The sequence below is a fragment of the Bemisia tabaci genome, chromosome 6 (assembly GCF_918797505.1).
Source record: "Bemisia tabaci chromosome 6, PGI_BMITA_v3".
In the NCBI taxonomy this organism is placed as follows: Eukaryota; Metazoa; Arthropoda; class Insecta; order Hemiptera; family Aleyrodidae; genus Bemisia; species Bemisia tabaci.
This window is the reverse complement of record NC_092798.1, coordinates 44,378,158-44,403,642: the sequence shown is the minus strand read 5'-3', so window position 1 is coordinate 44,403,642 and position 25,485 is coordinate 44,378,158. Positions and strand designations below refer to the sequence as shown.

The window sequence follows — 25,485 nt, the reverse complement described above, 5'->3', positions numbered from 1 at the left end:
AGCAATAAGTACTTGACACGCCCTCCAGGAAGAAATTGAACGAAAAGTAAAATTTGGACACGATTTTTATCTCGAACGCAAATGGAAGTGCTTCGTGGAGCCTTTAACTTGAAAATACTGCGTTGAGTGTTGAGATCGTCTTCACTCCGCGATGGTAGCAATAGTAATAAGAGGCGAAGGTTAAAAACTTCATACTTGAATTTTGAAGCGTATATCGTGATATTTCTCGTTTTCTCAATAAAAACGTTGCAAAAAGATGTGATTTTGACAATACCGCGTTGAGTGTTGAGCCTGCCTTAGCTCAGCGATGGAAGCAGTAGTTATTTAAAAGAAATAAAAACACAGTATTTTGGTCAGACTCTTAAACATTCCGAAAATGATAAGGTCTTTGTTTACTCTCTGGATCTTTTTGATCCCTTGTGATTTATTCGTGTGAATAAAATGACCGTATAACTTACTCCAGATCGGACATTTTAATAATATGTACATAGATCGTCAGTCGCTTTACCCATTAACTCCTTCCACGCTCAAAAAATAATCAAGGCTTTTAAAGTGCTCTTCCTCTGAGACGTTGTTTAGAAGCTGAGTTCTCCTTCCATAAAAATGTATTTAAACTCACTAAACATTAAATATTTTATCAGAGAAATACTCATTGAGGATCTCCCTGTGTCAAGTATCGTACTACTGCAAGGCAGTGGTCCGCTGTAGAAATCAGATGGTAAAAACAGAGAACTTAAAAATTCAAACACATAAATAGAAGGAGTAGTCCATGAGACCTTAGCGGATAAAACATAGATGGCTACAACAGGAGGAGTTGATACGCGGGCAAAACAAGGGTCTCGAATCAAGGGTTGGGAACCACTGCGTTAAAGTGTTTTGCTTCAATCGAAGACGAAACATCGCGAAAACACTTGATGTCCAACAATAAGCTCCGAAACTTGAAAAGACGCATTTCGCAAAAAAGGTAGGAACTAACGAACGATTCGCGTTAAACCTGGAATCTCCGATGCACGATACCAGTCGGACGTATTTATGCTAAAAGGATCTATGTGCATGGGGTTAGCGAGCGACATAGTTCCTTTTAGCAGATAAACGTCCAGTAGTAGAAAAGAGCAGGGGATTCGATGCACGATACCAGTTGGACGTATATATGCTAAAAGGAACTAAGTGTATAGGGTTAGCGAGCGACATAGTTCCTTTTAGCGGATAAACGTCCAGAAGTAGAAAAGAGCAGGGGGTAAAATTCATACAAATCCCGTAAGGTCCTCCGTCTGCCGTTGCTTTCACGACAGCTCTCCACGAAGGAACTCAACTTCCGCGTTGGTCCATTTATTCGTGGCATCTATCTTTTTTCTTAGGCACTAGCGGCTCTATTACCGCGACGCAGCCGGCGCTACAAAATTTACGACACCCCACGTTGTCGTCCCGGTGAAATTTAACAGGAGTGGAGGGGTGCCGAACCACACTCGATCATGGAAGAATTTAAACCTGGACAGCGTCTCGAGCATTTCAGGTCCTCGGTGATAAAGCAGATCCAATGGTCAAGAACTGCTGCAGCTTGAACCTTTTTCGGAACTAAAACTTATATTAAAAGCGAGCCGGATTCTACAGGCGACCTAGAACGTCGCCACGATGGTGTGTGACACATTTAATCACTGCCTGCACTTCCCGAACAGCTCATTAGGAGGCCGGAGTACGTGTGTGAAAGGAGCCGAGAACAGGAAAACATTCTTTATCAATCTCCACTCGTCTTTAAAAGGGGCTCGACATTTTTATATTATTTTTCTTGGATGGAACACGTGGCCCTACTTCTGCTTGTATGTGTCGCAGGCAAACAATGAAATTGGGCATTTTCTCAAATGCCTAGGCAAATTGTCAAATATTCTTACTTAATTAGAAATTCTGATTCTATTCTGATTATACTTTTAGACAAAGCAATTCATTGCTCGAGTAAGAAAAAAATCTCTGTGAGCATGTGTGGTAAAGAATAGTATTTTAAACGTATTTTTACTGCTGCACGAAAATTTACGTTAAAATTTGTAATTTGTCGCTTGGCTGACGTAAGGGCGTCACATTGAGATGAGCCGAAAGAGCACTGAAATGTATGGAAGACAGGGTTCCTTGCAGAGTGTAATTACGCTCGTATGTCAGGTAGGCGGCGAATTGTCGCTGAAGCCGAAAACGTCCCTAAGTTTCTCCCAATTCCCACCAATTTGTCGAGGAATCGAGATTTTTCAAAAAGATGAAAGACTTTCCAAAGAAAACTTGAAACTTTCGGAAAATGGGAGGTTAAGAAAAGCGGGCTCAGCGCCAAAAATGAGAGCGGAATAAGCAAAAAACGTGTAAAGACCCGAGAATTAACGCGGAACGAAATACACATGAAAAACCAGAGAAAATTCACTCAAACTCGTTCAGCTGCGTTAAGTATTGCTCGATAGCCCCACTGTAACGCTGATGACGCAGGAGGAGCGCCTGCAAACCACCCGCCCTTTGTAACTTATTACTATTTACTTAACTTTACTTTACTTATACTACACAACATTTATTTACTTATAACATTTATGGACCCTTAATAACGCTTCACTGGCAAAGACGCTGTTCAACCCCTTGTTTAATGTTACATGATGTGCAATGTGCAGATGACTCCCGATGGGGTCGCATTTACCATACCAGGTTAGCTTGAGTAACATACGTTGAGGACGGTTAGACATTTTTCTACTTAACCTTAGGTTTAATTTCCTGAGGGGTAGGGATTACATAAAATTCACACTTAATGACTCTCTTCAAATTTTCTGGGTCCTGAACGCGGAGGAGATAGACCAGAACCCGCCAGAAGAGAGAAGAGGAAGAAGAACAACGGCCACCGTCCCCCCCCCCCCCCAGCAAATTATCGTACCGAATGAGAACCACGAGGGTCTCCTCCGACAAGGTAAGCCCTAGAGACACACTGATTTTACCATATTTGTCAACAACAACAAGATTAACCATTCAACGTCTTCAGTGTCTGGCAAAATGACGTAAAACATTACCAACTCCATTCAAGGCGAATCGAACAGAAGACTTCTGATCTTTTATGTTCCGAAGCCATTTAACAACAAAGAATAAACACCAACAGAAAAAAGGACAAGAGGAGCTAAAGAAAAACGGCACGTATCATCGTGAGGCGGAAGGAAAATGATGGGGAGGGGGAAGAGGCAGGCCGAAAGACAAACAAACTAAACGAGGCATGCAGCGCCGCGGCATAGGCGACAGACAGTGCTGAAATTGTGGCAATATAATTACGGGCTGAACTCCGCAAGGCTCAACCCTATTGCTAGGCAGAATTAAGTTACGGCTGGATGATGCATGTAGTGCAATAGGAGAGATTTCCACCACCGTTGCCGCTTGCTCGGAACTTCGGCAGACGCATGCCGCACAGTGGATCGAGTCAATCAGAGAGGTCGGACATGACATTTTTTACTAGACCTGCAAATATTGATGTTTAATTCGTCACATTTGAAAATTTGTGGAGGTGCTTCTGAAAGAAAATTTCACGAGGAAACCAGTGGAACCACTTTTAAAATCTCAAAGTTTAGTATGGACGGAGTTATACGCTTTTAAAGTTTCCAAAACTTGTCAAATTCCTCTCCTATTAACTCGATCCACTGTGCGCCGCATGAGCACTCCTCGGCTTTGCCACGATGCGCGATTTTTAGTGTTGGACGGTCAATATTTTCCAAATTTTAAGAACGGAGGGGATTGATGAGGAGATATCTAGATAACCCCTTTAAATTGGACTACATTTGGCAATTAGGAGCTACAATTTCTAGCTGATCCGTGAAAACACTTGTGTGCATAGGGTAACGAGTAGTGCAAACGTTTTTTCAAAACTGAGCCAGAACTTGTAGTTCCTAATTGCAATATTGAGTCCAATTATCTAGTCCAGTTAATGTTATGAGGTTTTTGTTCCAAACGTGTATGCTGTTTCTCGAAAGAAATCGAGTTCCCTCGAGGTCCTCGAGCATGTTTTCACTGAGAAATATGACACAACCATTGACGTATCCTCTACAAACAGGGACCGACAAAAGCCAACAAACCAAAACGAGTCACAAGTTCACAGCATGCACAATTATTATCGAAGGTATGCTAAAAAATCCAAATGGACGAATAAACGCACCTAAATTCGGAAGCGATATCTGGCTCTCCACGCAGCGTGGGTAATTAGAGTCATTGAACTGACTAGGATTCATCTATCATTTCTGCCTCCGGTTTACGAGCGATGAACATGTAAATCATTCTAGTATCGGCATGAGTTTTCAGTAAAGCGGATGGGAGGGACGAAAACCGTTGTAAGAGGGGTGGAGTTACAAGAGGTTCCTCCGGCAGGAACTATCTGCTTTCTGCTCTCCAGGTCACATGACGATTTAAGGAAAGCACTGTTGAGACGTGAGGAGGAGGGAAATCATTTTCCCCATACGAGTGGACCAGTCCGAATCGTTACTGTAAATATAGAGTGAAATTCTCTGGAAGAGTTCAAACAGCTATACGTGCAGTTCTTTTTCAGCAGCTCCTTAAAGTTGTCAGATTGAACGGAAAATTCTCCATCTTTGGAGGCGGGGCGTGAAGAGGAAGAAAATCAATTTTCGAGTACGATACAGGTTAAGGAAGCATAGTTTTACAATGTGACGTATGCAATTATGCTCCCATTAAGTCGAAAAGCCTTCAGCAATAAAATATATAAAATTTACATAGCTTTGGTTCATCCATTCAATCAACATGACATCCATGATAGACGGATAGGTAAGTTAATGCTAGCACTCGATTACCACCTTAATGGTCTGTTATGTGCTGCAAATCTTGGTGGCGTTCCGTTCTATCAAGCTCGTCCGTCGAAAACAGGGCATCCCTTGATTCGGCTCCGCGAGCCCCGTCCCTCCGGTGTCGTTTAAAAATCCCCGGACGTGGGAGCGTGCGGTCATTCGACTGTCTGCTCGCCGGCCAGCACCGAGAGAGTGGCGCCTGTCCTTTCCGCTTAATGGAGGACCAGTCTTGCGGAACTTGGCTCAGCTTCATGTTGCCGCGTTTTCCATCCAAGCTACCTATATCTATGTCGCAGACAAATAGTAAAATCAGGCATTTTGTCAAATGCCTGAGCAAGTAGTCAAATATTCTAACTTAGATTGAAATTCTGTTTCTTTTCCTAATTTTCAGACAGAATAATTCATTGCTCCTGCAAGAAAAAATTCTCAGTAAAAATTTGCACACACGATAGCATTTTAAACAATTTTTAGCTTCTGAAGGTACACTGATCTTGAAATTTTCAGCATGTCGTAAAATACAGAATTTTTGGAATTTCAACATTTGAAAATATGAGAAGCAATTAAAGAGGAAGAGACAATAAGAGTTCGTAGGTTTGATGAGTTATTTTTCCAAAAAAAGTGAAAAATCGTGTGCTCTTCGCCATTTATTCACAACATTTTGTAGACCGTTAAAATTTGACTACCTGCCACGGCATTTGACAAAATGCCTGATTTCACCATTTGCCTGCGACATCTATACTCGGAGAATGAATTTACTCTGACGCCCTGGACACACCATCAATTTCGAACCAAGTCCCGATCAAAGTAATTTGATGACTGTTGGACGCGCCGTCCAATATTGATGCAGGTAGGTCCACCAATCATATTCTCCTTGATGGTCGACATCATGGTCAAGCATCTTAAAACGAATTCTGATACACCGCCCGAGTCAAACGGTGGGCAGCCAGTTCTGGGCCTAGAGCCAGAAAACAAATTGCTGACGGACTCATCGTGTGTTCCGAGTGGGGTTACTCTCTTGATTGCTATATGACTTGCGCATTATTGTCAAGACTGTTTTGGACAAGAAAAAACGGTCGGTCTTGTTCCTATATTTTTTCTCCTAATTTATTACATTTGTTTCTGAATATGTGATACATTTGTTTTTTTAGTAAAACTTGCTATTGAGGTCGTTCTTTCGAAAATTTTGTTCTATCGGTTTTTTATTTAAAATCCGCCACCATTGCTATTCACCCCAACGTCGAGCGAATGGGAACACTCATTGAAAATCAAAGAACGCGTTCCCATTCACCCCACCGTGGGGTGAATAGGAAAAGACCGGAAAGATTAAAAAAAAAAACGGGGTGAAGGAGGAATTTTTAATGAAAAGCTACAATCTTTTGAAAATTGACAGTGCTAACCGAGCCTACAAATTATGCGTACAAAAAAAAAAAAAAAAAAAAAAAAAAAAAAAAAAAAAAAAAAGTAATAATTGTTGTGCCTTTGAGGATTACTAACTGTAAAATTCCAAATCTGTTCCTAATCATCCCGATCCACGCGGTAAAGTACTCGTCTCGCAATTTCAAAAATAAGAAGTACCGACAATATCACCAACAGTAATAATGACATTAACATGCGGCCACAAAAGTGAGATTGACTCGCGTATTTGGAAAAGCCCGCTTACTGTTAGTTATATTTCTATCGTGTGACCGATCGTCAAATCGCCATCAAAATTGAGAATCTGTCCAAAAAATGGCCGCCACCATGATTGAAATTTGATCGCGTATCCAGGCTTGACGCTTAGCGAATTTTCAGCTTAGAAATGACGAAAACGCACAATTTTTTTACGTATATGGACGTGTGTTTAGAAGAAGATCAAATTTATAAGTGAGCCTAAACTTAGATTCGCATACGTAGAATTTAACGTACTTCGCATTAAATTCACAGAGTGAGGCTAAACGAAGGCATGAAAAGTCTATTTTTAGAAACTGATTTTAAAAAAAAACCTGGGCGTGGGGCAGAAGTGCTTAAGACGACAGAAATAGATATTGCAGCCTTTGGTTCCAGGCCACGTTTATTCGGTTATGAAGGGCAATTCCCTTACAGCAAAAACTGGAGCGATATTCGGTGAAAGACACAGTATTTCATATACACAGAAACCAACGCGTTTACAATTCAAGAGGAAATAAGGGTTCCGTGTTTTGGTTTTAAAGTTGAGGAGTCGGGTAGTTATCCGATGGAGATGATCGCATAGAACTAAAATGCCACTGAAAAAATAGTTCTGTTAACAGGACTCCTACACTTCTTTGGTAACAGTCACGGAGGCTACCGTTATGAGAACTGAGTTCTTCTGTTCCCACGACCGAAGTTCTGTTCTCACAACAGAGAAATTCTGTAAGTGTAACAAAGAAACTGCAGGAGCCCTGTGAACAGAAGGTTCTGTCATCAGCACCATCTATTTTTTTCTGTGATCACAACTTGATAATGCCTTACAAACATTTCTTGCCGGTTAAAAGTGCTAGGGAACATACCTGGTCCTGCATTGGATCGGTGTTGATCTGACACATGTAGAGGCCCCTGTCTCGTTCTTCAACTTCTTTGATGTGGAGACTCCATGTCTTGTTGTTCTGCTGCGAAACAGAGACGCGCGGATTCGGCGTGATCACGTGGTCGTGGATGGCTTGGATCTCTCGCGTGTTCACGTACACCCATCCGATCTGCCGAGCAAATATGAACCCACAGAAATCAGAGTTGATATTCTTCATTCATATCATGCTATACCGTGTTGAATTCCAATATACATTTTTTATGATTCAACAGACCTTTGAAACCACCGAAAAGAATCACGGACAGTAAGTCTACGAATAAAAGGTCTACTCAAAAAATGTCTACATTTTTTGGTCCGCAGTCAAAATATCTACAATTAAGAAGTCTACTTTCAGAATGCGCAAGAAAGTGAATGTCTACATATAACGCGTCTATTAAAGGAAAATGAATACACGATGATTCTTAACCATAGATTCAACTAAAGCAGTAACTGGTGTGAGTTCACTCTACCTACTCCATTCAGAAGTGAACTCTCTGAGTATGGAATTTTTTTTAGAGGACATTATTATTTGTAGACATTTTCGTAGTGGACTTTTTTAGTTCTAGACATTGTAAACGTAGACCAAAAAATGTAGACTTTCTGCTCGTGGACATTCTTGCTATAGACCTTATGTCTGCATACTACCGAACATCAAACAATGGTTACTACTTACCAGCAGGTCCAAACCACTAATTTGATGCTCTGGCAAGTGATTTTTGAGAAATTCTGGTAAAATACACAATTTTTCCGGCGAAAAAAATGCATGTCCAAAGAAGCTAATACGCGACAAAATGGTATTCCTTTATTTAGTGTATCTTGCCTCCCGCTTTTCCATTGCTATGCGCAAGTCAAACTCCATTCCCGGAGTTGCCCATTCCGCGGAAAAAAGACAAGCAGAGGTGCAGAGTAGAGTCAAATAAGTTTTGCTCTTGGAGCCATCGTTTTTTAAAAAAGTGACTTTAGTTATTTTAAAACTTCAGCATGTTTTCCGAAGTCCTCATACTCTTGGAAAGTCGATTTTAATAGTGGTCAATCTTCGTTTTCAACAGAAATTTTTTTTTGGCCTCTTTTATCACTGGAAGTTAAATTTTTGTCCGTACCGTAGACCAACTAAACAGGCTTGTTTTCCCATCAATACGTGCGATAATAATACCGTTTTAAGTTTTTTGGCACTCATAGAGATATATGCTTGTAGAAGAATAAAACAAAATATCCTCCAAAGTTTTTACTTTCAATATTTAGCCCCCAAATTGCTCTGAAGTCCGATTTTTAGAATTTTGCGCCATCATTTTTCTCCTATAAAACCAGGAAATGTAATTAAATGATTAATTGTAATTACTTTCTTTAGAACTAACTTCGAAGATGTGGTATAAAGAATTTCCACAGGTTTGCTCTTTTTAAAGCTACAAATTGTACAATTTTTTACTGGTCTACGGTACAGGACAATAACGTTACGGTACGGACAAACGGGCTACTATAAGGAAAGAGGCATTCGTAAATATTACCGTATGGAAGGGCCGAATTATAAAGAACTGAAATTCATTGGGGAATAAACTGCTAAGTTATAGCATAGCTTATAAGTGCCACTTTTATAAATAATTACAGGCAATAAAGGTAAAAAGAGAAGGTAAATCAGTCTTTCAAAAATAATGAACTGCTTTTATTTTAAAGTAAACGCATTAAATAATTAGGGACAAATCTTAGAAGCTGAGTTCTTAAAACAAGCTTGACAACGTTAGAACGTTTTAGGTGCACTTTTACAAAATAAGAAAGAAAACAAAAAGGTAAATTTATCGAAAATGTGGTCACAAATCACCTTAAATAAATATTGAAAGGACGATAAGAAAAAAAATAAGTTAGATATTAACGAATAAATATTAAACGAATAAATTGCTATGAACTTCAGACGAAAAAGAGGACTCAAAGTTCTAAAAGAAAAAATGAAAAAAATAAAAAGATGGCGATCCTTATGCAATCATCGAAGAAAAAGCCTCCTTCTTCTAAGTCGCGTCGTACTGAATAAAAATACGTCTCTCTTTTTTTTTTAAATTCCAAATTTTGGTGATAGATAAAATAAAGTAAAGTGGGATGATCTATCAAACAGCGCACCGATTTTTGGATGACTTTCGCATTTTGTCCGTACTTACCGTAGACCCGGCCGCATCGCGCGTCAGCTACGGGCTACGGTATCGGACGGCTACGGGCTACGGTACGGACGGCTACGGTGCGGACAAATCGTGTGATTATTGGCAACGGTGCTCGGGCATATTCACGCATGTGGTTGAAATTCTGGATTTGAGGTTAAGATATCAGAGCGTATCAAAAAATACCAAAATTCGAGAGTTTGAAGTGATTTATGCATTAAAAAGGTAGGTATACGGTAAGGACATCCTAGATGGTCGTTAAACCTAGGAACTCATACAAAACGGTCAAAATTTACTGTTTCATTGCGGTTTTTTTTCCTCTGCTTGACATCAGCGTTTGATAGTCACGATAACGCAAAAAAAGTAAACAAAGTTCATAAGTGCTGCACTCTAACGGACGAAATGATGCTGAAAAAATGGGGCTACGGTACAGGACGCGAATTCCGCAGACAAGGCTGCTTGACGCAAAGACGGTCAATATTTTCACTTATTTGGATGAATATAACTGAAAATAATAAGTTAGATACAAGTTGAGTGTGAATTTACAGCAGAAGTGGAAGTATTTTGATGCAAGATGATGGTTATGAAGCGTTAAAGTTGCGCACTTGAGTCGCAGACAGGCTACGGTACAGGACATTTCAGCTGTTTAGGGCCAAAATTCTGATATTAAATGGCAAAAACTGCCTGAAAAGATGTTGGGACCTGATTAAGCGTAAAATTTTGAACAAGTTAAAAAAAAAAAAGGTCAGATTTTTCCATTTTGAAGGGCTAAAAAGTCGGGAGACATGGGAGAGCAAAACTTATTTGATTCTACTCTGCAACGAGAAAGGGCAACGAAAGAGGCCTTGATTTCGCCAACAGGACAAGAGACTACTAATTGAGGGACTTGTCATTTCTCCGGCACAAATTGCGCTGCAGCCGGATGAATACTGACCCTTCTCCCCGATCATGTTTGATAGGCAATCAGTGTTACAACCTGATTCAGTCCCGTAGAGAATTTTCTCACCTAGGCCAGGTGACCAAAACCAACCTATGTACAAGCGCTATAAAAAAAGATCAAATGTGATTCGGTGTGCCACTGAAAATATCGGGTAAAAATGCACCACATGCGTAATTTTTCACGGGTGATTCAGCAATTTTTGCAAAATTATAGTGTAATTTTGTATCGGAGTTCAAGTATCTTTATTCCATTCTATATAACTTATTTATTTAGTATTTATTAATTCTAGAAATGTTTCGTACATCCTGAGTATTTCTTACTAAAATGAAAATGCTTCTACATAGAAAAATAAGGGCTTTAAAGTTTAACGAAAAGCTTATAGTCCGCCGAGACCTTGAGATTCTCGGCCCCTTTCCCTTAAAGTTCCTGCTCGTTCGCAATAGCTGATGTGGTTTGGTTCCTTCCTGCTAAGCGCGGTCAAATTGTGTGGAACGAGATGGGAGTAATTTTCAAATTGAATCTGCCACACCTGATGGTAATAACTATGCATCAGCTGCAAGGTATTCCCTGCACAAGTCTAAGAAGGTTATTTTTTAATCCACTTGTGAAATAAAGGCAGCATGTGAAGTTTATAATCATGATTATGAAGTGTATCTGAATGGGAAGATAAAAATTCGGTAACTCACTTACTGACAACAGTTTAAAATTACTTTTTTCTGGAATTTATGGGAAGGGCATTTCGATGTAGAATATGAATGAAAGGCTGAAAGACATTGTCGTGAATAAGATTTTGAACATCAATATTGAATGAACCAGTTACCCTCCTTTTAGGATACTATCCGCGAAGTTCACAATAATTAATTACTCACAAATGACCGAAATCTCCCAGAATTCGATATAAAATCCAATTCAATTTTAAGTCATCAAAATAGATCTAAAAATAAATACAAATCCAGAGACAAAAATACTCTTCCTAAAATTAAACACTTACGAATTTAAAAATTCTATCAAATTAAAAGAAGAAGATGCTTGATTGGGTTCCTCCTGGGAGGAGACGAAGGGGACGCCCTGTGAGAGGGTGGCGACAGGGGGTGGTAGATGAGATGAGGGAGTGTCAACTCCCTGATGGATAGTGGGAAGACCGAGTTTTGTGGCGATTAGGCGTTGCAAAGCGCTAGAGAGCGCTCTAAATGCGACTCATGTATGTATCAAAATAAAACATTAGTGCTAATAATAAAACATCAGAAGAATTTAATATGAACGCTAACATAAAAACTACGATAATAGCTAGCAAAAGAGTTAGGGATTCTGTTCAAAACAGCAATAAAATAAGACAAAATAAAGATAAAAGGAAAATTTAAGAACAGAGAGTGCTGTCCATGAAAAAGATTAGAGATTAGAGAAGAAAAAAAAGAAATATTCAGGATTTTCCTACCCTGTCAGTGTTGATTATCAAAACGATCGAAGTGTTGCTATTGGGAAACATTGGCTGATCTTGATCAGCAGATCCGCAGGAACACATGCAAACGAATTTCGACCGTTTTCATTGATACCGATTTTCCGACTTTTTCGGCGCTGGATCGGCTGCTCTTCCCACGGTGGGCCGGCGCGGCGCGGCGTACTGCTAGCTCGAAACGTGCATTGGCGCCTACAAACCTAACTGGATACTTCAATCATTACGCAATGCGTGAAGTATCCTGTTAGGTTCGTAGGTGTCAGTGCGCGTTCCGAGCTGGCAGCGCGCCGCGAAGCTCCCGGCGCGCGCGGCGGGCGGGCGGTGAAGCATTTCTAGCGGGGAGAGTTCCCTGGCGGAGCAACTCGCTCATTTCACCGCAGCTCAGCTTGAGACGAGCATGCAAGGTTCGATGCTCAATGGTCCTAAAATTATCTGGAGACTAATTAAACTCCGAACCATGATTCTTGGATTTCCAGAACTCATTTTTTTGCTTAATAAGCGACCCATGCTCACTTAGAGGTTTAATGAATCAGCGACTTCTGTTAAACAAATAACTTCGTGTTAAAATAATTTTTGTTTTGTTTTGTTTTCATTATCTAACTTTTAAAATTACATTTAAAGAAGGGTAATAATGAAAAGCGGGTCGTGCGCCAAGAGCGCTGCGGACGGCAGCTCATGAAACTCTCCCCTCAGCTCTGTCGAACTAGATTTTGGAAACCACAAAAATGAAGAATGCGGTGAGATTACCACCAACCCCTCCCCCCTTCACAAAGAGCTTATTTTACACGGTACTTGCTTTGGACTTCATCGACAAATTTTAAAGGGAAGATTGGAACTTTGACAGGTGTTGCGGCAGGCGAAATGCTTCCTTAGGAAAAATTTCATGAAACGAAAAAGTGACACGTATTTGCTGATTTCTTCTCCCGGTGCAAATAAATCCAGATCCAGATTATAAATTCACTACGGAATTGCCTATCAGCCAGGGCGTTTAATATACAGGGTTATTCAAAAGTCACGTACCACTGACCAAAACTTTAGTTCTGATTAAGATATCGATTTGCGGGTTGTGACGTTTTCCCTCATATTGAGAGGGAAACTTTGTAGGTACTTTCTAGTTTTAGACCCTGTCAGGGGAAGGAAGGCGGGGTGCGACACAAAAATTTCGACCAATGGTGCGTGACTTTTGAATAACCTTGTAGTATCCCTAAATATCTAACAACAGCAGATGAATGTCATTTTTACAGTTGCATTACTAATTAAGTTATTTTTAAAATTACGTTAAAATTTCATTACTAATACTTCGTATTGTAACTAACTGTATTCTTTGATATGTGCCGTGGTCTCAATCATTCAACTCGTTTACATAAAGTATCAAAAAGCAACCCGATGAAGAAATTCAAAACATAACCACAGACGAAAAAACACTTCACTGGAAAAAACACATTGGATCTTGAGTCCAGACTCTTGAAAACATCGAAAAGAAAAATTACTCTTGGTTCAATCGGATTTAAGCTTAAATCAAAAGGAAATCCGCTCAAATTAAGAGGCTGGTGTCTTGATTTGAGCTTAAATCTGATTGAATCAAGAGTATTTTTTCTTGTCGATGTTATTAAGAGTCTGGATTCTAGATCCAATGTGTTTTTTTTCCAGTGTTTGACTGGGAAAATCCATTCGCCGACCACGACGTATTTCCTCCCGGACACCCTGTGCGGAGCGAGACGACTGCATCGATTCTGTCGTCCGGTGGCGAGAATTCCGGGAGTCTAAGGCGGAAGATGCGTTTTATCGGGAACAGAGGGGATCGTGCTGGATGGCGATCGCAGCTGCCGGGGCGGCGACACGTAGCCACGTTCCTCGGAGCTGATACCGGCTCCCGTCCAGACGCACCTACCGCGGCACAAAACACACTGTCACAGTCAGATTGCGCCGTGAGAGGGAAAGTAAACACGGCTCGATGATTTATGAGTGGATTCCCGTCGCTTTTTCTATTAACTTCCCGACATCCCACTCTTCAGACTTGGTCTCCGCGTTTGATTCGCAGCTTCGCAGCCCGACAAACTTTCGAAGAAGAGCCGCATTTCAGGACAGAAACTATGAGATGATTTGTCTAGGGGTCTGATGGAATCCAGTATTTCTTTTTTCTTGGGGGGGGGGGGGGGTGCACAAAAATAGTTTGTACAAGTAATACTTTTAAATGAGATTTCGTCATTAAAAAGCTTAAATTTAACTTATATAATAAGACTTATACTTTAATTTACAATTAAACATAAAGATACTGCCTCTAGATACTGAGGAGGAAAAAAATAAAACAAGTCTACTTCCATGTAAAAATGTCTTTGTGCGGAAGCCAGGTGATACGTGCCCTAGGGTCGAGAGTGCTCAGCTCCCTTTGTCCGCACTTATATTATTCTTGGAGGATGAATCAGAAATCGAATTTTATCAATGAGACCCAAAAGCTAGATCTACTTTAAAACATTTGTCATTACACGTTAAAGAATTTACAAAGCTTTCATTACAACAACTGGAGGCACTACTACCGCACTCATACAGAGCGAAGGCTCAATCTCTTCAATTGAATAATCTGAAGCAGACCCTTCCAACCGAAAGATGAAGCACTAGTAATTAGCGATTTCAGTGAAAACTACGGCTACATTGTTCAAGACAATAGTCAAGGGCTTCACTGGGACAAAGACGCGTGTACCATTTTCTCCGTCATTCCGCGTACTGTAGAAATGATGAAAATTATCTTGTACCGGTGTCATTATGTATAATATCAGACGATATGAAATATGTTGTGAGTATCGTCCATCATATGCAGTGCCTTGGAACTGATTTTGTTAAAAATGAGTATCCAAGAGCTAAAAAGGTTGATTGTGATGTTTCTTGATGGTTGTGCTGGACAGTCCATAAATACCTATAATTTTCTTAACTTGTCAGATCGCTTTGAAGATTTCCAGCTGGAAGTAGATTGGTCATTTTCCGCAACATTGCAAGGAACAAACTGAATGCAACGGTGTTGGTGAGACTGTCAAAAGTCTAGATGCTATACTAGGGAAGCAAGCCTGTAGCGTTAATACTCCAACCCGCTGATTTCGGTGAAACAAATGTTTAATTTTGCAACAGTTGCGATTCAAAATTGTGTTAGCTTTCCGTTCTGAAGTCCGCCGAGGACGGTCTGCGAAACAAATACCAAGTCGATTTTAGATCTTCTACTGCGTTGAAACTCATCGCAAAACGAATTTCAACCGACTGAACAACTGCTTTAATATTTGATTCCAACGTAAAAAATGACACCTTTTCAGAGATAATGGAAGAGTTACGTATGAAAATTGTTGTGTTGCTTGTTTTTACGATCAAGATTGGTACTTCGGAGTTGTTGAGGAAATTTACAAGGAGAAGCAGGATGTTAGGATGCGGTTCATGCATCCAAATGGACCAAGAATTTACTTTTATTAGCCTCGGAAGGAGGACATTTGCACCGTTCCTATCACATCAATCATTTGCATAGATACACAGAGGACATCAACTTCTGGTGGAAATTTTACCTTTTCACAAAAGATTATTGATACAGTTGTGAAAAGTGCAAAACCAGTCTCAAATAAATGCAAAAATGCTGAAAATTGATATACTAGCCGATGACATGCGTGCACGCATTTCGTCATCAGTAACATCTTCTCTTACCCGAAGATGGAGGTGTGCGCACGGGCACGTCCGGACTTGTCCACCGTCAGTTTGAAAGTTCCGGATTTATCCGCCGTCAGATATCTGAAGTTCCGGATTCGTCCACGGCGAATAAATGCACTCATCAGAAATAGATAATGTGATAATTATTTCCCGCGGAGATTCAAACCTCGATACAGGACTTTCAGTAAACAAAGAATGTGCAATTTTGCACGCTAGAGATAACATTCGTCGAATACCCTTTGTGAATAATTTCGCGGGTTGAAATCAACAAGAGTGAGCATAAGAAGACACGAATAAATTGAAATGTGAGTCAATAATATGATGGTATGCCAAAGGTGCTAAACCTAGCACCTTTGGCATCCCATACTATCACATTAAAGAATCGAATTACAGGTGCAATATGCATATCAAACTTGATTATGAAATGAGAGTAATGAATAATAACAATGGACCACTAGATAAGGTACGAATTTCAGCATTCTGATACATGTTTCTTGACCAAAATTTTACGTAAAACATGATGCACACAACGAAAATTACTGAAATTAACTCCTTACGAAGATATTTAATGATTCTTGATGCGTGAATTGAAACCACCCACTCATGAAAACTCAATGCTCTACGTGATTCACATCGCGCGCTAAACGGTATCATGACAGTCTCTGCAATATAAAAATCTGGCAACCTCAATCTTGACGCTTTGGCTCAGTTACAGCAAATTGCTAATAGTTTGAACAACACATGGTGGGAAATGAACATTGCTCCATCGAGAAAGCTTGCTGAAACCGTTGTAGTGGGCGATTTGACTCACGTAGAGCTTTGAGTTTCTTGTGAGCGGGCAGTTTGAATTCCTCGTAACCAATGTGAAATAAAAACGTTAATATCTTTGTTAGGAGTTGGTTTCGGTAATTTTCGTTGTGTGAATCGTTTTCTACGTGAAATTCTGGTTAAGAAACATGTATCAGATCGCTTAAATTTGTACCTTGTCTAGTGGTCCATTAACAGTTCTACGTCAATGTATGAGGTGCATCGTATTTTTCATACTGATATATCTAAACTGCCCATCTAAATTCAAAAACAAGCGAGGCCAACATTTCAGAGGTTCACTTACTCTGTATCCGCCCAAGTTGCGGATGTGACACTCGAAAGTTGCGTCCCGTCCGATTGTCACTGTTTGGTTCTTTAAAGGTGCCACGAATTCTGGACTTAACGCTTCCCCTTGAGAACAGAAAAACAGAAAACAAACGTCAAACTCCTTCAGTGTTGCATACTATCAGAAAAAATTAAATTGAAGAGACATGAAACAACAATACAAATAAATGTGTGGGTTTAAAAGAGAGATATCTAATAAACATGTTCCGCCCTCGAAGAATCCATACAGGTTCATGATATCTTGCAGGCCTCGAGGCTCTTGTCAATGCATTCGGACTTTAAATCTGTAGTACATGTATTGATGCATGATGCGTTATCATGTTGCCGTATCATGCGTATACCTGTTGAGTAAATGTAATCGTGCATGATGGCACATGCAATGAGGATCCATTTGCATTCAGATTTTTTAACACTTTGGCTGCGGCGCAATTTTTAGCAACTTTCGGATGGTGCGACAGCCCTGGCCATTGTCCATGACTGACATTGAAATGGACCACTAGACAAGGTACGAATTTGAGCAATCTGATACATGTTTCTTAACCAAAATTTCACGTAGAACACGATTCGCACAACGAAAATTACTGAAACCAGCTCCTAACGAAGATAATAACGTTTTTATTTCACATTGGTTACGAGGAATTTGAACTGCCCGCTCACAAGAAACTCAAAGCTCTACGTGAGTCAAATCGCGCACTACAACGGTTTCAGCATGCTTCTCAAACGAGCAATCTTCATTTCCCACCGTGTGTTGTTCGAATTATAAGCAATTTGCTATATCTGAGCCAAAGCGTCAAGATTGAGGTTGCCAGATTTTTATATCGCAGAGACTGTCATGATAACGTTTAACGCGCGATATGAATCACGTAGAGCATTGAGTTATCATGAGCGAGTGGTTTAAATTCACGCGTTAAGAATGACAAATTATCTTTATAAGAAGTTGATTTCGGTAATTTTCGTTGGGCGCATTGTGTTTTACGTGAAATTTTGGTCCAGAAACATGTATCAGAATGCTGCAATTCGCACCCTGTCTGATGGTCCATTATCACACATTGGCAGTCGAGTTCTGCGGGAGGACTTAAGTCTCAGTCTTAATATTCCAATTTAAATGTGGAGAAGGTAAATCATTATTAAAAAAAAAAAAAAAATTAAACAAATTCATGGGGATTATCAAATATTGGCAGTCGAGTTCTGCGGGACCACTCCGAGCTTGATTCCACGAAAACTTTCGCGGGGAACGAAACGAGTCGCGACAACAGACGATCGAAGGCGGAGTGCGGTAGCGAATCAATCGCTTAATTTATCAGTCTACCTCATTTGTTTCCGCGATCCGCGCTCCCCCCGGAGAAGAAACCCCGAAACGAGACGGGAAATAATACACAGTCGGAATTTATTTCTTTGAGCGCGCGGTCGAAGCTAAATTGCTGGTTGCATCCCATTCGGCTCCCGCCCCACCCTCCACCAGACTCGACGATGTCGAACGAGAGTGAAAAATCAACGGACGTCCCGCCCGATCGACTTGCCGCTCGTTCGTAATCCTCCCTTCTGCCGAGTTAAGGAAAAACGCCGTATGTACATTTCCCCTGATAAGGGAGTGTTTCAGAAGAACACTGGAAAAAAAACACATAGGATCTGGAGTCCAGGCTCTTGAAAACATTGAATAGAAAAAATACTCTTGATTCAATCAGATATACGCTTAAATCAGAAGGAAATCCGCTCAATTTAAAAAGCTTGGTTCTTGATGTAAGCAAAAATCCGATTGACTTTAGAGTATTTTTTCTTGCCGATGTTTTTCAGAGTCTGGACTCTAGATCCAATGTGTTTTTTTTCCCAGTGCAGACTCTTAAAACCATCGACAAGAAAATATACTCTTGAATCTATTAGAATCTAGCTTAAATCGAGAACCAAGCCGCTTAATTTAAACGGATTTCGTTTTGATTCAAGCAAAAATCCGATTGAATCAAGAGTATTTTTCCTTTTCAATGTTTTAAAGAGTCTGAACTCTAGATCCAATGTGTTTTTTTTTCCCCAGAGAAATGTATGCATATTTCGATGCATATAAACGAAGAAAGCACCGGGGGTGCAAGGGGTGGCGACTGCATGAGGCTATCATTTTCATTTTATCTCGTATTTCCGTAATGATAGATTCGCCCATGGGATATGAAACTTTAGTCAAGGCTCGTAGACAAAATTTCGTAAACGATGATCTACAAAATTTCGTAGACGATCATCCACAAAATTTTGTCGACCATCATCTACAAAATTTTATAGACCAGCATTCACAATTATCCTATATAATATCCTGAATGAATATGTAAAGAAGGGGTGGAGACTGTGTTCCTACCCAACTTCAGGGTAGTGAAAGAGGAAGTCGGCGGCGACGACGACAGCGCCACCGACAAAATGAGCTGTTTTACCCACCGAATTCACTCGTTGTTTCCTGCTGTCGCCAGATACGATGCCGAAGAGCACACGGAGGATGGATCTACCGCAACAATACACGTTACCCAGGGCAGATGTGTTGGAAAATAAATATTTGCGGATGGATACCTTCTTTCTAATTACAGTGTACGTTTATTCAAATGATTAGGGCGTTTCATCCGGTTACTTGTAAATTCTGTTTCAGGTGGGGTAACTACACCTCTATTTCCTCGATGCTTTCTCACGTCCACCGCAACAGCGAGGCAATGCCCGCGGGCTACTGTGCGGGACCAAATGCGTCGAGAAAATGTGCCCTTTATTCGAGCCCAAGCTACCTCTAAACAAAACTAAAAAGTCTGAGTAACAACTTTGTAGGGCCATTTCCTGCCGTTTACGAAATCATTCCGGACGGCAGGCCATGCAAGCCGTACCTGGATGTAGAATGGAACATTGCCGCGTCCGCCGTACCGGAGGAATTGACTTTTGGGCGGGTAAAGCGTCTCTTCGAAGCGTTCCTCCGGAAGTTCTTCCCTAACCTGCGTATAACTGAACTTTGGTTCTGAAGTACCCGCGGTGACAAAAACGATCAAAAACTCTTCCACGTCGGAAATGTTAATGAGTCGGTTGAACCGTATGGGGTTGAGGCAAGCGGAACCTCTGGCAAGTACTCAGACTTAAACAAGTTATTTTAACGTGAAAGATGAAATAAAAAAGAGTTTTGTTTAGGATTTGTGAACTTGAAAATTTATCGATTTGAACTCGGAGAAATTATGATTCGCAATGATACACGTCGGGAACATGTCCCCAACTGAACCCAATCCAATGGCAAAAGTTAGCTTCATAACACAGGTCAACACGAGGCTATTTGCCAAAAACTTGGTGGGTGATTTTGTGTAGAAATTGAAAAAAAAAAATGTCATATCATTTTCGAGCAAAACAGTCTAACTAAACTGAAAATTACTCAAGCCTTTATGAGGTAATAGAACCAAATCGCCCTGAGAAAATTTATTTAGATTGTGAACGGACGGGTACTCTTGAGAACGAAAATGTTTACCCAACACTTAGGGATACATTGGAATCTTCCACACGAGAACATGTTGTAGGAAATTTAACATTCTACTGGGAACGAAACGGTCATTCCACTTGGTTGAAGGTGGAGCTTCCTTTCGCTTTAAGGAAGAAATAAAGGCTCTTGTACTCGAAAAAACTGCATATGGTGGTACACTGATAGAGGAGTCCACTTAGTCAGAAAAACGTTGTGATTAACACCAGAAGGGGAAATTCCATGTGCTGAACCCGAAAACGACCTTTTTTTCCATTATCTTCCTTAGATTTTCCAGGAAATTACAGTTTTCCAAGTGAAGCCCAATTTTTTTTTTTTTTTTTTATTTCCAAGCTAAACTGAACTGATCCATAAAAAATAGTTCATTAGAGGAAAATCATCTCTAAAAATGGCAAATCTGAAAAATAATGTACATTTTTGGGACCCGTGTAATTGATTGAAGGGAGATGGTTATAAACCATTTGGCGAAGAGAGCTTGACAAATTTCAGACCACTTTTCACAAAGAGTTTCCTATCTCTATTTTAAATGGAAAATCTACATCAACTTTTGCCAATATTTTGGCGTTTGCAACAGGGTCCACCGCATTACCCGCGATATCATATTCGGACGAACCTAGAATTAGATTCATCGATGGAGAATACCCCACAGCAACGTCTTGTTTCAATGTTTCATGTTTGCCAGTAGATGTAAAAAAAAGTAAAAAAAAAAAATAGTTCGGCATTTTATCAAAAATTACGGAGAACCAAAGGTCTCCGCACCCTTAGAATTAAAATAGACTCAAGACTTTTCCACAATTACACAGACTACACGGTTCTTGCGAACGATGTGTTCGTGGAAGTATTAAGAGGACTAACGGAGGGCTTCTATCGAAGCGAGGCGACACGCAGATGCCTTAATAATGACTTCGGGGTGGAACACAACGTCACACCAGACACATTGGACGCGTCGACAGGTAAGCATCACAAGTCCATTTCCAATTCTTCTGATTCTTTATGAATGTTTCCAGATTACTGTAAGCGGCAAAGCTCTTGGACCCGCAGGTACAGTCACTTAAGCAGGAACATTTGGCGGCAACGAAGCTTATCCGCGCAGGAAGAAACTTCTGCCTTAGACTTCCGACGGGGTGCGGCAAAACGAACTCCTTCGTAGTTCCTTTTATCGTTAGGAACGCAGTAGTTGTAGTAATTTTGCCTCTCGTAAGCCTCGTTGTCGACATGTTTAATGAATTGAGGAGTAGGGTACGGTGTATTAACTTGCGCGACGTTGTCGTCTATGAGACTATGTTGTCGAAACTATGTTGAAACAATGTTGACTATGAAACTTTCAAAGTTACAATGGAAAATACAGGAAAAGGATACTGTGAATTTCTATTACCATGAGAAGGATGTCACTATCCCTGGCAGGCGCCATGATTTTGAAATGAAGACAAAGTTGGAAAACCAAGGTTGCATTTTGCATTCCTTAAAAATAGGAATAGTGTGGTTTTTTTCCAATTTTGAAAATATCCGTCTGTGGGCTGTTTTCCTGATTTGTTCACCTCAATCTATTTGGTAACTAGTCACTTTCTCTTAAGTTGTTTGAGTTTTCAGCTGTTGGCAATTCATCTTTTAAATTTAATTTCTTCAGGCATGTGCCATTTTTTCCTTTCATTGATTAAAATGTATTATTTAGGTTGCCACAGGAAACCAAATGTAACGATGCAAAGTACATAAGCATAACCATATGTAACCACTCATTGTATAGTTATGCGTACTTTTCTGCTTATAAAAATGTTGGGAAATACCTATTCATAATATCCTGCCGCTCTTTATTGAACTGCGTTTTTAAATTATTTTTGCATTATTTGTGTATAGACCAGGTCAGTCACTGCGCATCTTATTGATGTTAATTTTCCCGCCTGACAAATATTCAACTGCCAGTATGACTTGGTACAAATATTTGGTTTTCCCATAAGAAATGTCGGTGTATTGAAGGTCATGCATGATGGTGCTTGAATATTTGGTGATTGTCGATCTTGATCAAATAAGTTTATGACCCCTTTGGTATCTTTCGATTCTGAAGTCTCTCACATCAAATCGACACCATGGGCAGTTTTCTGGGCATTAGATTTCGATGTTTTTATCTACAGAGTTTTTTTTTTCAAACGTTATTTTCACATCAGGAGACTCATCTATTATTCGCTTTATAACTAGAGTTACCCTATCTGCATTATGGTCATAATCTAACAATAAGTTGGATATTCCATTAGGGTTGTAAGGCGGTTCAAGTAAATCTAAATGTGTTTCAACTTGGTCGACGTCTTCTAACAAGTTGCGGAAACTTGTATTCTCCGAAGTTTGTGAAATTGGCATCGCCCTGCGTTCTCCACTCATTCTGATGATTTAGTACTCGGAAATCTTCAGTGAATTAAATATTCAGGAAATGTGAGAAAGATCTTAAAGGATTGACTCCTGCAGACTAAGGATCTCTGATTATTATCAGATTTTTTTTTTTTTTTTTTTTTTTTTTTTTTGTAAATCAGATTTTGTCTTTCTTAGAGTCTGGATACGTGAGGAGTAAGTTAGTGAAATCCAGGGATGATAAATCTAAAATCAGTTTCATTCTAAACTAGCCTCGAACACTGAACTACAAAACCACACCACGGCCAAAACACAAAATTTCAAACATCAACAGTTGGAGCATCAGACAAGGCTTAGTCTATAAATGACCACTAATTTTTAAGTGTGATTCAGCAAAAGTTTAAGTATTGTGAATTTTGCCACGTTTATAAAGTTTGTTCCTAATATCTGTGTTGTTCCGCCGAATTACATTGTTAGTTGACTAAAAATAAAGGTGGCGCCATTGCCATCATTTCTTATTTGCAATTGTTTGGAAATGATGTGGGCCCTCTTCACCTACTCGTCACCGGACGGTCACCGACCCTCCTCAGCGCTCTTTGCCTTTCAAAAATTCATTATCAGCAGTATCAGTCTTGGAGTATTGAGACGCAGTGAAAAATTGTTGAATTTTCTCCCTTGCCTTTAGTAAACGTGAGGAGATGATTTTTTTGTTTCTCTCTCTCGCCATCTTGTCACCCAACACTGACGAAAACCTGACAACCCGCCCCGCCCCCCCCCCCTCCCCCATGATGTATCATTTACATAGAACGGCATTATCTCCACAAAATTCCCACGCGCTCCATATTATCAAAAAGTTTGCGGAGACAGACCAGTGTAAATTTCATTTGAAAAAGATTTTTGTTTTCTCGTATTCGTGTTCTTTCGGTTTTATATATCTTTAATCGTGATCCTTTTCTTATATTCTGCCTCTATCCTTCATTTCTAAAAATACAACTGTTACAACTAACAGCCGTTCCGAACGAGTTTCCCGACAGAGGTAAAATTGGTTTTATAAACTGAGTTTGATATGCATTTTGGTGTCATCGGATATATTCATGTTTCTGTTTATTCGTGGAAAAGAAAAGAAAGGGGAAAGCAATTTCAAAAGAGTGTAAGTAATTGATGTGAACTTAATCGTATAATTTCTCTCGCAGATAGAACAGTAGAAGATACGCTTCGAGAACGACAAAAGTTGGCAGCGGATGAAAAGAAATACCGCATTTTTTAGGCCGAATCAGCCTGGCTGGACCTTGCAGGAGAAGAACGAGTGCATCGCCTCTTCAAAGGAAATCAGGTACAAGATCGAAACAGACTTTCTCTACGTTTTTAAACTCTTATGTGTCGCCTGATTCCCGACGAAGAAGGAGACTGTGGTGTTTAACGAAAACGAAAAATTGCAATTTTTCCATCGTCATCCTCGAGGATTATTCATACTTTCACAAACCAAGCATTCGTGGTGTCTCCAGAAAGGTTATCAGAAATAAATACCTTTATTTGACATGTCCACTTTATATTGTGAATTTCATTATGATGCTTGAATTTGGGTATGGAAGAAAAGAGTCTAGGACAGTTCAACAGTAGGACCGCTCAACTTTGGACTACCTCCGCGGAATTGCCCACAACATCGAATTGTCCGTGTAATTACGTGAAATTGATTTTAATTACGCAAATAGAGCATCCTGAATAGTGTATTTTATAAGGTTTGTAAGTTTTACTTAATATTTTAAGACAGCATTATAATCGAAATTTTTAAACATGCCCGAAGAATACAACCATCCCTGAGATTTGTGGTTGATCCTTCGGTCAGTCCTAGGCCTGATTGAGTGTGAGGGAAAATTTTGTTTATAACTACTGAAAAAAATATTGCTAATGATAATCAAACGCGGGGAATTGTCCTGCGATGAAGTTGCCACGCGGGGAACTGGGCAGCGATGAAAAGTCCCGCGACAAATTGTCCGGCGGGGAATCGGTGGCTACGAACTGACCGGACACCTCGTTAAACTTAAAAATCAGTACATCAGTATAATATGATATTTAAAAAAGAAAAATTACAAGGGGTGTTAAAAAAATACGGGTATTTTCAAGGAGTCGAAGGTACATAGTTACTGACCTGAAACTTTATTCCTTCCCCGTTCCTTTTTGCAGAAATTGGAGCTGAAGCTAACAGGTGAGACGAAACTAAAACCAATGTTTAAAACTATGTTGTGTAAAGTATTTAATAATAAACTGGCAGCCAAATTCTCTGGAAAGGGCGACGATTATCAAACTCCAAAGAAGTCAAACGCAACTTCTCAGAAAGAAACTTCTGCCAGGCATTGCTCCTGAACAGTGGTCGCCCCTTTATCTCATACTACGTAGAACAGGAAGTCGCGGAAGAGCTATCGACACAGAGTTAAGTATGAGATCCAGAAGAGAAGGCTGCAAAGCATGTCGGACCCCTTCATTCGCCGCGCCCAATAGGGTCTTCAGACCGAATTTTCCGATCACAAAAGCCATGACCCGCTCTCTAATCGATAGGCTGGCCCATCATTTTCTTGCGACATGAATATCATTGCTGACACCCACCCACGGGGTAGATTCTCAGTATTTACAAATCGAATCAGAACATATTACTTATTTCCATATGCCTAGATTTCTTAGATCAACAACTGCTTTTTCTAGGCAAAGTTGTTTCAAGTGATGCACATCCAGGCAGTACAAGTTAAAGTTTCAGTTGAAATCTACTTAACATCTTTTAGCTGTCCTTAATGAAAAGAAATCAAGTACTACAGGAAACACTGGGTCCGCTCATTAGCTGTTGGTTGCCTTAGATTTCAGGAGGAAACATTGGGTCCGCCCATCATGAATAAACTTTTCAATGTGCATACAGCAATCACCAGGGAAACAA

At 40.0% G+C, this 25,485-nt stretch overlaps 1 protein-coding gene across 3 annotated transcripts in view; it reads right to left on the bottom strand.

Moving 5' to 3' along the window:
• Positions 1 to 25,485, bottom strand: part of LOC109042926 (lachesin) — a 305,146-nt gene that overhangs the window by 145,072 nt on the left and 134,589 nt on the right. For 2 of the 3 annotated variants that reach the window (XM_072301568.1, XM_072301569.1), the window contains exons 3-4: positions 16,698 to 16,804; positions 7,307 to 7,492 (exon numbers count right to left, since the gene is read on the bottom strand). In XM_072301568.1, coding sequence (XP_072157669.1) covers positions 7,307 to 7,492; positions 16,698 to 16,804 — 293 coding nt within the window. The remainder of the gene's footprint in view (positions 1 to 7,306; positions 7,493 to 16,697; positions 16,805 to 25,485) is intronic. The other variant, XM_072301570.1, reaches the window with a different exon arrangement.